Genomic DNA, 13,747 nt, shown 5'->3' with positions numbered 1-13,747 from the left:
TCATAGCAAAGTCCCTACGGCAAAGCTTATCTCGACACTAGGTGCACTCGATAGTCAATAGCCTAAGCTTGCCCGGACCCAAAGCTCCAGGTGAGTAAAGTTAAGGACTTTTGTTTTAGGTCCAAAGTTGAGGTCAGGTGACCCTTCCACCCCCCTGATTTAATTCATAGCAAAGTCCCTAAGGCAAAGCTTTTGTCAACACTAGGTACACTCGATAGGCAATTGTCCTAGCTTGCCTGGACCGAAAGACCCAGACGGGCAAAGTTACGGAACTTTTTATTATGAAGTCCAAAGTTCGGTTCGGGTAACCCTACCATCCCCCTTATTTCGATCATAGCAAAGTCCCTACGTCAAAGCTTTTGTCCACACTAGGTACACTCGATAGGTGATTTTCTAAGCTTGCCTGACCCCAAAGACGCAGTTGGGTTAAGTTACGGAACATTTTGTTATGAGGTTCAAAGTTGAGCTCGGGTGAGCCTACCATCCCCCTTATTTAATTCATAGCAAAGTCCCTACGGCAAAGCTTTTCTCCACATTAGGTGCACTCGATAGTCAATTGCCTAAGCTTGCCCGGACTCAAAGATCCAGGTGAGTAAAGTTACGGAACTTTTTATTATGAGGTCCAAAGTTGGGGTCGGGTGACCCTACCATCCCCCTTATTTAATTCATAGCAAAGTCCCTAAGGCAAAGCTTTTGTCCACACTAGGTACACTCGATAGGCAATTCCCTAAGCTTGCCTGACCCCAAAGACGCAGGTGGGTAAAGTTACGGAACTTTTTATTTTGAGGTTCAAAGTTGAGCTCGGGTGACCCTACCACCCCCCTTATTTAATTCATAGCAAAGTCCCTACCCCGAAGTTCCGTAACTTTACCCACCTGGGTATTTAAGCCCAGGCAACCTCAAGCAAGTGTCTATCCTTTGTACCTAGTTGGCAAAAAAGCTTTGCTGTAGGGAAAATTTTATGAACGAAAAAAGGGGGATGGTAGGGTCACCCTACCCCAAATTTGGACCTAAAAAAAAAGTTCCGTAACTTTACCCACCTGGGCATTTGGGCCTAGGCAACCTTAGGCAAGTGTCTATCCTTTGTACCTAGTGGTTAAAAAAGGTTTGCCGTAGGGAAAATTTGATGAACGAAAGAAGGGGAATGGTAGGATCGCCCTACCCCTACTTTGGACCTTAAAAAACAGTTCCGTAACTTTACCCGCCTGGATATTTAAGCCCTGGCAACCTTAGGCAAGTGTCTATCCTTTGTACCTTGTGGGCAAAAAAAGCTTTGCCGAAGGGAAAATTTTATGAACGAAAGGGGGATGGTAGGGTCACCCTACCCCAACTTTGGACCTAAAAAAAAGTTCCGTAACTTTACCAAACTGGGTATTTGGGCCCAGGCATCCTTAGGCAAGTGTCTATCATTTGTACCTAGTGGGCATAAAAGCTTTGTCGTAGGGAAAATTTTCTTTCGAAAGAAGGGGGATGGTAGGGTCACCTTTCCCCAACTTTGGACCTAAAAAAAGTTCCGTAATTTTACCAACCTGGGTATTTTGGCCCAGGCATCTTTAGGCAAAAAGTGTCTATCATTTGTACCCAGTGGGCATAAAAGCTTTGCCGTAGGGTAATTTTATATTCGAAAGAAGGGGGATGGTAGGGTCACCCTTTCCCTAACTTTGGACCTTAAAAAAAAGTTCCGTAACTTTACCCACCTGGATATTTTGGCCAAGGCAACCCTAGGCAAGTATTTATCATTTGTACCTAGTAGGCAAAACAGCTTTGCCGTAGGGAAAATTTGATGAACGAAAGAAGGGGGATGGTAGGGTCACCCTACCCCAACTTTGGACCTAAAAAAAAAAGTTCCGTAACTTTACCCACCTGGGCATTTGGGCCTAGGCAACCTTAGGCAAGTGTCTATCCTTTGTACCTAGTGGTTAAAAAAGGTTTGCCGTAGGGAAAATTTTATGAACGAAAGAAGGGGGATGGTAGGGTCGCCCTACCCCAACTTTGGACCTTAAAAAACAGTTCCGTAACTTTACCCGCCTGGATATTTAAGCCCTGGCAACCTTAGGCAAGTGTCTATCCTTTGTACCTTGTGGGCAAAAAAAGCTTTGCCGTAGGGAAAATTTTATGAACGAAAGGGGGATGGTAGGGTCACCCTACCCCAACTTTGGACCTAAAAAAAGTTCCGTAACTATACCAACCTGGGTATTTGGGCCCAGGCATCCTTAGGCAAGTGTCTATCATTTGTACCTAGTGGGCATAAAAGCTTTGCCGTAGGGAAAATTTTATATTCGAAAGAAGGGGGATGGTAGGGTCACCCTACCCCAACTTTGGACCTAAAAAAAGTTCCGTAACTTTACCAACCTGGGTATTTGGGCCCAGGCATCCTTAGGCAAGTGTCTATCATTTGTACCTAGTGGGCATAAAAGCTTTGCCGTAGGGAAAATTTTATATTCGAAAGAAGGGGGATGGTAGGGTCACCCTATCCCAACTTTGGACCTAAAAAAAAAAGTTCCGTAACTTTACCCACCTGGATATTTTGGCCCAGGCAACCTAGGCAAGTGTTTATCATTTGTACCTAGTAGGCAAAACAGCTTTGCCGTAGGGAAAATCTTATAAACGAAAGATGGGGGATGGTAGGGTCACCCTACCCCAACTTTGGACCTAAAAAAAGTTCCGAAACTTTACACACCTGGGTATTTGGGCCCAGGCAACCTTAGGCAAGTGTCTATCATTTGTACCTAGTGGGCATAAAAGCGTATATGTACGTACAAACGGAAAAAGATGAAACTTTTATACCTCTTCGCCACGGAAATAGTCAGATTTATTTTGTTGAAATCTTTTTTAAAAATAATTTTCGATTTTTGTTCTAATACTAAATCAAATTAACGGATTTGTCCATATGCATTATTTTAGGTATACCCTTTCCCGCTTTTCACTCTAGGTGCAGCGTAATCGAGAGCGTAATGATTGGCATTAACACTAAACAGATGAGGCTGTTACGATAACAAAAATTCGTTCAACCTTAGGTCACCGAAATACAAGGGAAGCTACGTCAGAGTACTTTATCTGTACATGCGTATACGAATCAGGAAAAAGTTTGTGACCGAGTCTTGTTCTTGTCCAACTTGGAAATTAATTAAATATATATTTTTTTTCGTTTCAAAAGGTAAAGAATTTGTTTATATATATATAAAACATGTATAATTTTTATATTCAAGTAAAGAGTAAATAATATATATGTAAACAAGATTTAATTAGCAACATACAACGACATATATAGTAATCAGATGCTAAAATTATATAACAACGAGCTGTATCAATTATTTGACGATACTATTTATCATATTAAAGCTTAAACAGTCAGGTTACAGAATTATCTATTATAAACTATTATTTTCCGGTTTTGATTTGGTCTTGAAAATATTTTCATTTTTTCACAAGTTTGACATTTTTTATATATAATCATAGAAATAAAGTGTGTACTGATTATCTTAAGGTTACAAGAGCGCAATTATTCGTAATGCATTTTCCAAAGGGTACCACTAGTGTTCCGTATTTTTTTTCCTCGAAGACTACACAAACTAGGGAAAAACGGGTGGCAGTTCCTGTTACTAGAAATGCCAGTGTTGCATTACAACCAAAAAAAATTATAGGGTCATGCGGCTCAAATTGACTTAAAATGCAGTTGAAAAAGATCTTCTCCTTTTTACGCCGAATGAAAAAGGCATACTTTTAATAGCATAGACGTGCAGAAATTGAACATATTTTCTATACTTCGTAACATATGACAATGATTTTCGGCAATTTTTAAACCTAATTGGATAAGCTTTCGATTAAATGTAATTCAAATCCTGTGTCAAATCAGAAGCCGTATAGCATAGACTATTCTGAGTACCATCTTAAGGTAAAAAAACTTGCCGGTAAAATGTAAACAAATAATTGCGCTTTTGTAACCTTAACTAAAATACTAGATTCGGTCGAATCGTCATGTTTGAAAACACGCAGAAAGACAAGCAAATTCAAAACTCAATTTAAAAAATGTGCTCATATATACTTAAAAAACTTTTCTTAACTCCGAGGCGGATTTAAGGGAGGGGAGCATCACCTCCACCTTCTTGAGATGCTTCGTATACTGTTGCATCATCCACACTTTTTACCTATTCAACTCCAAACATATTCTAGGTAGGTGAAACGCCTCCCTCCCCTCCCCTTTTCAAATCTCTTATTATACGGCTTTAATTATCTATTTCTTAACATATTAAAACTTTCAAAAATATATAATGTGTTTACTGGCAAACCACTAACAGCCAAATGATGCATAGTCATGGTTAAAGGGTACTCCAAATGATTAAATGAATGGAGACAAACAATCGTATTGAAATATTCAAGATACTATAAAAAAGAAGATGTAATATGATTGCCAATGAGACAACTACCCACAAAAAGACCAAAATGACACAAACATTAACAACTATAGGTCACCGTACGGCCTTCAACAATGAGCAAAACCCATACCGCATAGTCAGCTATAAAAGGCCCCGATAAGACAATGTAAAACAATTCAAACGAGAAAACAAACGGCCTTATTTATGTAAAAATATGAACGAAAAACAAATATGTAACACAGTAACAAACGACAACCACTGAATTACAGGCTCCGGACTTGGGACAGGAACATACATAAATAATGTGGCGGGGTTACACATGTTAGCGGCATCCCAACCCTCCCCCTAACCTGGGACAGTGGTATGACAGTACAACATAAGAACGAACTATAAAAATCAGTTGAAAAAGGATTAACTCATCAGATCGACAAAAAATACAAGTGGACGTGGCATTCATCCAACTGATTACTTTGAATCAGTAACTACAACAAAGACCTGCAAATTGATACATTATTTCTTATTGTGTGAAAATGCAGTATTTCGGAACATAATTTTTGTTTCTCTTTTTGTTATATTTTTCTATGAATTAAGAGCATTACATACGATGACACGTCAAACCTTGAAAAAATAGAACGACAAACAATCTTTGAGAGAAAAATAAACATTCCTTCATTTCTTTCATTCGACGTGGATAACGATATACAAACTAGTCGCATCGATATGGTGTAACGAAAATTTGTGTAATATAATGAGAATATAGCCCTGCCAAAACTTAAAAAAAAACAACCGCAACAATCAGTGTAGCTCTAGGTCCTCATTGCCTTTTAATGGCATGTTGGAGGTATTTTTTCTACTGCAGTGTAACAAACTCGCCTTTACCAACGACAAATAAAATACTTGTAGAACCCAATGATTGATTGATTGATTTTTTTTCAATCAATCAATCAATCGATAAAAAAAAATCTCCTATGTACAATTTGTTTTTCTTCTTATCCGAATTCGGATAACGACCAAGACGACTTTATTTTGAAATTAAATATACTAGTACTTATCCGAATTTGGATAAGGATCTCCACACTGCATACGTAACTCTGTGCGTCATGTACTCTTCGTATCCGAATTCGGATAAAAACAGTTATTATTCCTTGATTATGTGTGTTATGTATTCTATCCAAATTAGGATAACATAAGTTTCTCTCCTTATGTCTAAACGATGACAAATCAATTATTTAATATTATTGTCCAAACTACGATAATAAAATAACTACTGCTATTTTAACAGTTAAATAATGTTTTATTTAAAAAAAAGAATTAGAGCTGAATACAGTTTTGTATTTAGTTCATCTTAAAAAAAGTGTTGCCTTCAAACATTCTTATTTCAGAAATCTCTCTTATCCGAAACACCCATTGACTTGAGCATATGGAAATGCTCAAAAGCAATTGGAAGCTGTTGATGGTAGAAAGAACTATGGGCGTCATGTGACAAATATTACATGCATATCGGACAATGAGTTGTCAATCTGTATGAAAAGATTTCCAATACAACCATATTATTGAGAAGGAATGTTTACATGCTATACTCTTGTACTAGTATTACAGGGTTCTAGTGGCGTTCACCTTAGACACACATCTTTTTAACGATGTTTAAAAAAAAGACAGAACCAATTTAATGTCATATTTTCCTATTTTTTAAATATAACTAAAAGTCTTTCATCTGACAAGAATATCCCTATTTAGCGGACAAGTAATTTATTCTTTTTTCTGTTACTGAATACCAAGAAAGAAAAAAAAATCCCGAAATTAATTTGAAACTTTGATACTCAAAAGTTTCCCAGCAAAATATTCACATCCCTTCGGGATAATTAGTGTTCGTCCAGTGGCATATATAACAATTGTGATGACGAATTCCTTCCTTTGTTCCAGAACAATCTTATTGAAATATAAATCTGTGATTTTACTATGTCCACAACTTCAATGAACCAAAGCAAAAGTTATACATCGACCTGTTATTAGATCAAATTGGTTTTCTTCTTCTTGTTGTATACAATAGTCTATCGACATTCGATGATTACATACTGTTGGCATACATGAACTAGTCTATTTACAACACTTTTACCCCTATTTATTCAAAATATATGTTTTTTTTCTTATGTTCAATGTATACATGTATATATTTTAAATTGCGCTATAGTTCCGTAACTTTCTATCCAGTCGTATAAACGAATCGTCGGCAAGTGCGTACATTTTTTTAAATCAATATTTCTGGTATGTTCCAATCTGTCCTTTACTTTTGACAATGAGTATATATTACATTTTCCCAAATTCACCCGTGGAAAAGATATTTAAATAGATTTTAATTTCATCAAATCTTATTTTTTGGGTATTATTTCTATTTTTATGAATAATATTCTTTACACCAGAAATGTTATTTATAAACAAGCGTATGAGTTTGGTAATGACAAGTAAGACAGAGTTGTATATTATACATCTGATGGTTCAAAATGGAAAGTTAAAAGTTATCAGCCGTGTACACTGATCAATACCTGCAGAAGTGAAACGATGCGTGAACTTGCAAGCCCGACAGGAAATCGCTTGAATACCTGGACGTGTCACCTCACACCCCTCACAATACCTTTGGAAGTAATACCTTTAGCCCTGCTGGTGATCAGAAGAGGGAAGATCAAAATATATTTGAAAACAGTTTATTACTTTAAAGAATTATGAACAAATTAGATTTTCGAAAACAATTTTCACGGAACACTTATTTATGATTTCAACTTTGACTTTTCACCTAATTCCAATATCAAGTTTAAAATCAACAGACCATGGTAATTTAAAGAATATTTTCCGTATCAAGTTAGTTAGTCGGATAAAACAACTGTACGTACGATTGACAAGATATCGACACGCAATTACGACTACATCGGTTACTGTAGTTTTGTTTCTTTGTGGTTTATAGACATATCTTTTCATTAATCGGGAAAGAAGACAAAATGGCGGATAGCAGAGAATTGATACTCTAAATTTAAAATCGATGGTGATCACTTATCTAGCGGAATAAAACTTTAATATCTATGAATTTGAGCATTTTTATACAGAATGAACATAATATCAATTTTTGATTTTTTTGCGAAGTTTCCCTTTAAGATTTACCTGTATTTTTTTTTAAAGCATAACATATTTGGTACACTGTTTAGGTATAATACCTTGTTTATTTGTAATATGTTTCATCAAATAAATACTTAAAAATAGAGAAAAATTATGATAAATAGATTGGAGTTAGATTTGTTTTTAAACTTTTGAATTTGTACTTAAAAATAAAGAAAAATTATGATAAATAGACTGGAGTCAGATTTATTTTTAAATTTTTGAATTTGTAACTTTAAAAAATTGTCTGCTTTACTAATAAATCATGATATATATAATATTATAACCAAGTATAATCTTATATATATATATATCTTTATTCTCACAAACCAAATTACAGAAAGGTATAGAGATAATTATACACATTTCAATACAATTACATAAATAAATAATGTACGAAAGTAGATAGAGGCATTCACAATTGTTCACCCAGAAAAGTTCAATTTGTTATTGATCTCCTTAATAAGTTTACAAAGTTAGTTCAGTTCTGTACATTTTGGGGAATTCGCTAAGTCATAAAACTTCAATGTGTTTGTTCTATTTCTATTGTAATATGCAATACATTGTTTTCTACAATTATCGAAAGCTGAACAATTAAAAATGTAATGGTATTCATCACCAATGGCATCTGAATTACACAATACACATTTTCTGTTTTCTCATCTTCCAGTTTCTATTGGAGATTTCATGTTCAAAGTTCCAAATTTAAGAAATAAGGATATCTGCCGGTCATCCAAAATAAATATTTCTCAAACTCCAAAGTAACTTTAAATAAACGATAATTTAATGCTTTTGGTGATTCCTGTTGGCTTAAGATGTGGAATAAAAGTATACTTTAAAATATAATTACTTGGACCAATAATCAAAGATATAAAATAATGGGTGAAAACTGTTAACTTTACTTCATTATTTATTTTGTTTAAAAAAAAAAAAAAATCAAACTGATGCAAAAATAACTTATTACCTGTTCTAATAAAAAAAAACACTGGTCAATTAACAGTTGATTAAAAAATGTTTGTACAGTAAAATCCTTTGTTTGCACAAGTTTTCCTTCTATTCCCACATGAAATTTTACCTTTTCTTACCAGATTTATAAAAAGTGGGAATAGAGGGAATGAACCGGATAAACCTTCCAAAAATTTAATATCAAGTCAGCCCCATAGGGTTTGATTGCATTTCATGCAATCTTTACCCAAAACATTGTTCAAATGAATAACATTATACTTACTCTATCCTAAAGACACCAAATAAGGAAAATCTGGCTGCTGAACCTTAAAGAGAAAAGAAAAGAAGGTTGAGAGCTTACAAATATATTTAACCTGTACACATTCTATGTGCCTGTCCCAAGTTAGGAGCCTGTAATTCAGTGTTTGTCATTGGTTCATGTCTGTCATTATTCTTTTTCATAAATTGTATTGTATAAACTAGGCCATTATTCTTATCTAGGTTAAGAATAGTTTCATATTCTTCATGTCAGGGCCTTTTATAGATGACAATACAGTGTTTTTTGCCTCATTGACGAAGGCCTTATCATGACCTATAATTGCTTTTATCATTTAAACTCTGGTGGATAGTTATCTCATTGACGATCATACCACATCTCTTTCTTTTCATACAATTGTATTACAGGTTATACTAAATTTTAACACAAGAGAGCACACACTGAAATGTCTTGACTGCTTTACTGGTCATAGATTTTACGTTGATATTCCTAAATATAAAGCTACAAAAACAAACTCAACTATAAATGTGAAAATGTCTCAGCTTCGAAATAATCCTTCATAAATATCCAAGTTTATGATATGGTTATAGAAATGAAGAAATTGCTATGAAATGTCCATATTGACCCATTTGTCTTCTGAATACAAGCAGTCATTTTAAGAATATCTAAGCATCTTGACTCAAACAGTGACCTTAAGAAGCTATGAGCATCTTGAAACTAACAGCGGTCATCTTAGGAAGATCTGAGCATCTGGACACAATCAGTCGCCTTAAGAAGCTAGGACACAAAACACTATCATCTAGTAGTGGGTCAACACAATATTTTAATGAACTTACCAAAGTTGTAATCTTGCAATGATACTGTCTGTGTTATTCTCTCTATGGTTAGTCTCATCTCTGATTTACAAGTGTTTATTGTTACACTGGACATGATGCTACGACCAATACCATCCACCTCATAACAACAGGTTGAAGTGTAACAGTTAAATACACAAGTCACATGGTCGTCTTCAGCTATAGGTGTCAAGGTCACATTCAGATCATCATGGCAAACTGAAAATGCATGACAAAGGATTGTATCAGTCTCTACATTTACAATTTTATGCAGATGTTAAAGAAAATAAATGGTGAATGTGTCCATGGGACACAGATGATGCTCCTGCTTGTATATCATATAAAGTTATAAATGGACAAAACTGAAGATGATTAATCAAAGTGCTTATAAGAACCTAAGTGTAAAGATTGTTAACATTTTTTTCAGGGAACATTGCATTGGTATTATGAACTAAGGAAGATAACTCCAATTTTATAAAATACTTTTTACAACTACATCATTGATATTTTTATAACAGATATTAGATTCCTATTTTTCCATTTGTAAAGGGGCAAATCTTTAGAACGTTTTTTAAGCGACACCATCAAACTTGATCTGTATTTTGTGGTAATAAGCATTATATATAAAAAAGAAGATGTGGTATGATTGCCAATGAGACAACTATCCACAAAAGACCAAAATGACAGACATTAACAACTATAGGTCACCGTACGGCCTTCAACAATGAGCAAAGCCCATACCGCATAGTCAGTTGTAATAGGCCCGATGTTTAAGTTTAAGTTTAATAAAATTTGGGTGAGGCAAACTAAAGTAAAGGAACGTAAACAAAAATTCTGCATTTTTTTAATTGTAAAGGGTAATAACTCTAGAAAGGTAAAGGTGACACCACCATAACTAAAACTTCATCTGTGTTTTGTTGTAATAAGCATTTTGTATTAGTTTCAAACATTTGGTTGAAGCAATTTAAAGTTAGAGAACGGAAACCAACTTTAGGATGTACGTACAGACAAGGGTAAAAATTATTGCCCACTCCACTACGGTGGGAGCATAAAAAAGTACTAAAAATGCACTTTAATAAAGCCACACGTTTCAAAATTTAAGTATACATGATCCCAAAAATCTTCATGCTGGGTTTCAAGATAATACCTAAATTTCTTCCCCTGTTAATACCAAAATCACTCTATATATCAAAATTAATAGGGACTTACCATTTCTCCATCCGTCTGTAACTTCTTTATTATAAGGACTTCTCCCTCTGTCACAGGAACTTGATAAAAGACAGGGTGACACTGCAAGATCATCCAGCAATATGGCTATAGCAAAGCCTGGTAACGGTGCTGTCACACCATTCTTTATCATCCAGTTAGTTAGAGAAAATGCTAAAAATATAACACTTGAAAGTTCAATATCAAATTTTTGAGTTATCATTCCAAAACCTTTTCTTTGACACAAAAGACAAACAGACAGACAAAGCGATCATAAAACAGAATAACACAATATGAGAACAGTATATATTAATCAATACTGTGAATTCACTATTATTCGTTGGATACCAATTTTCGTGGATTTCGTGGGTACAGATAAACCACGAAATTAAATGTTCAACAAATAACAATTTTTTTATAGGCTTTTATGCAGACTTCAGCAAAACCACGAAATTAGATATTAACGAACATGTAAGTTCTCCTTAATCCACGAAAATTGGTATCCACGAAAATTAATGAATCCACAGTACCAATAATTAATCATATCATCAATTTGAAAATAATGGATCAATTTTGTATAAATCAATATGGATCTTATTTACCTGAGCTTTTTACTGAAATTTGAACTTTTGATTTAATATACAAGACTTACATTCTGTTTTAAAGCTCAGGTAATAAAAAATTTAAAACTGCTATTTTCTTACCCATTAACGCCAATGAATACAGTTGTGATGTCATAGGAAAGACCTTTCATGAAAAATACTAGATTAACCCTTTCCTCCATGGATTTTTTTTTTTACATACTAGATTCGCATAGGATTTTTTCAATAAAAAAAAATCATCAGGTTTAAAGTATTGATGCATTGTGAAAACAAATATTTCATCAATGAAATTCAAATCAGATATTCTCATGGATATCCTTCTCATATTGGATACATTTTTTTCTAATTCTGATCCAGACATTTCGTAGTCAGAGCATTTCAACTGAGGTACTACACAGGCGTCAAAAGGCGTCATTATGGAGTAAAGGGGGTGGCGTCAAAAGACGTCAATATGGAGGAAAGGGTTAAGGGTAATATTCAGTTAGTTTTTGGACCCACAAATATAGAGCACATGCAAAAACCAAATAAACAATTTACCCCGATGTTTGTCATATGTCACATCTTTAGCCTTAATCACATCTCCCACATTCACATAAAAAAAGGAAATGGAAGTAAATTTTTTTTTAAATTTCAAATTGTTTCTTATGTATTTATCTGATATTTTTTTCTCCACTTTACAATATTTTGTTCAAAAGAGTATTTCTATGTTATAAGGTAAACATACTTGGATTCACAAAAGTGGCATTCCATGTACACTGTCTTTTTGGTAATAGGACATTATCCAGCACAATGAACGTCTGCTCACAAGGTGCCATACTTTCTGTACAGATTGTAATGTTCATTGACATCAGATAGTAGTTAGATGCTGCTAAATCATACACCGAAAACCTGAAATAATTAGTAATATAACAAATATGTCAAATATAAATTGATAAAAACATTTTTGTTTTATAAGCCATTCTGTAAGTTTCTGTTATCTTTTGTTTTGTAACTTCGGTTTTTGTTTTTCGGAATTTAGCAAATAAATAAATTTTCAGTCCTACTGAATGTAGATCTGTACATTGACAAATTACTTTATCAACAGACCTAAAATAAATATTGTCTGATGATTTAAACATTAGAAAAGACACAAATTTCTAGATTTTTTTAAAGTATCAATAATTTATAAAAGAATACTTACACAATGTTAACAACACCTCCTAAAGAAAACTGCTGTTGTTCACCTTTAAAATAAATTCAGCCATTATTATACATATTTCATCATGATCTTTCAAATATAATCATTCATAATTTAATTTTGGATGTAACACGTCTTCTGATTGGCTGACGTTATTTGTTTTATCAGCCCATAGACATAATTTAGTCATGTGACCGTGACGTCATCAACGTTTTTTCATTGTTTTCTCCGGTTTAAAATGGAATTTAGAATTAAATTATAAGAAATGACTGTAATATTTTGTCAGTCTATTCGAAATATCATAAACAAGAATGTGTCCCCAGTACACGAATGCCCCACTCGCACTATCATTTTTTATGTTTAGTGGACTGTGACATTGGGGTAAACCCTCTAATTTGGCATTAAAATTAAATATCATAGGGAACCTGTATACTAAGTTTGAAGTCGATTGGACTTCAACTTCATCAAAAACTACCTTGACCAAAAACTTTAACCTGAAGCGGGACAGACGGACGGACGCACAGACCAGAAAACATAATGCCCCTCTACTATCGTAGGTGGGGCATAAAAATGTGGTGCACACTGTTAAATAACCCGCTACGCTTGTTATTCAGTGTGCACCAAATTTTTTATGTTATTTCTTCATAGACAGAAAAAATATTAGTCATTCCTTAAATAAAGTATACATTTCCCTTGATATACCAACAATGTAATTTGATAAAAGGGCAATAAAATTTGACAAGAGATATTTATTCTTCATCTTTACTTATCTAAACTTTGGCTGTTAAAAAGATATCTACCAAAACCAAGAAGGTTCAAAATACAGGAATCAGGAATAAGATTTGGAGTCTCTAGTTAAGTTGTTGTCATTTGTTGCTGATTGCCATATCTGTGTTTTCACTTTCTATTTTGTACCTATATCAGGCCATTAATTAGATTCTTGTTTGAATTGTTTTACATTTGCACTCAACATCTGTACACAAACAGGCATATAAATTTTATGCTGTATTTGTTTTGCTCATGGTTAAAGGACTTTACCGTTTATAGCTGACTGCAGTATGGGCTTTGCTCATTGTTGAAGGCCGTACAGTGACCTATAGTTGTTTATGTCTGTGTCATTTTGGTCTTTTGTGGATAGTTGTCTCATTGGCAATCATACCACATCTTCTTTTTTATATTTAGGT

At 34.1% G+C, this 13,747-nt stretch overlaps 1 protein-coding gene across 1 annotated transcript in view; it reads right to left on the bottom strand.

The window, feature by feature from the left end:
• The window catches only part of LOC143057371 (uncharacterized), a 94,062-nt gene that overhangs the window by 62,827 nt on the left and 17,488 nt on the right, over nt 1–13,747 (bottom strand). The window contains exons 14-18 of the mRNA XM_076230676.1: nt 12,567–12,609; nt 12,111–12,274; nt 10,788–10,958; nt 9,582–9,797; nt 8,752–8,794 (exon numbers count right to left, since the gene is read on the bottom strand). Coding sequence (XP_076086791.1) covers nt 8,752–8,794; nt 9,582–9,797; nt 10,788–10,958; nt 12,111–12,274; nt 12,567–12,609 — 637 coding nt within the window. The remainder of the gene's footprint in view (nt 1–8,751; nt 8,795–9,581; nt 9,798–10,787; nt 10,959–12,110; nt 12,275–12,566; nt 12,610–13,747) is intronic.

Source organism: Mytilus galloprovincialis, chromosome 13, assembly GCF_965363235.1.
Source record: "Mytilus galloprovincialis chromosome 13, xbMytGall1.hap1.1, whole genome shotgun sequence".
NCBI classification, from domain to species: domain Eukaryota; kingdom Metazoa; phylum Mollusca; class Bivalvia; order Mytilida; family Mytilidae; genus Mytilus; species Mytilus galloprovincialis.
The sequence above is the reverse complement of the archived record's forward strand: the minus strand, read 5'-3'. Positions and strand labels throughout refer to the sequence as shown.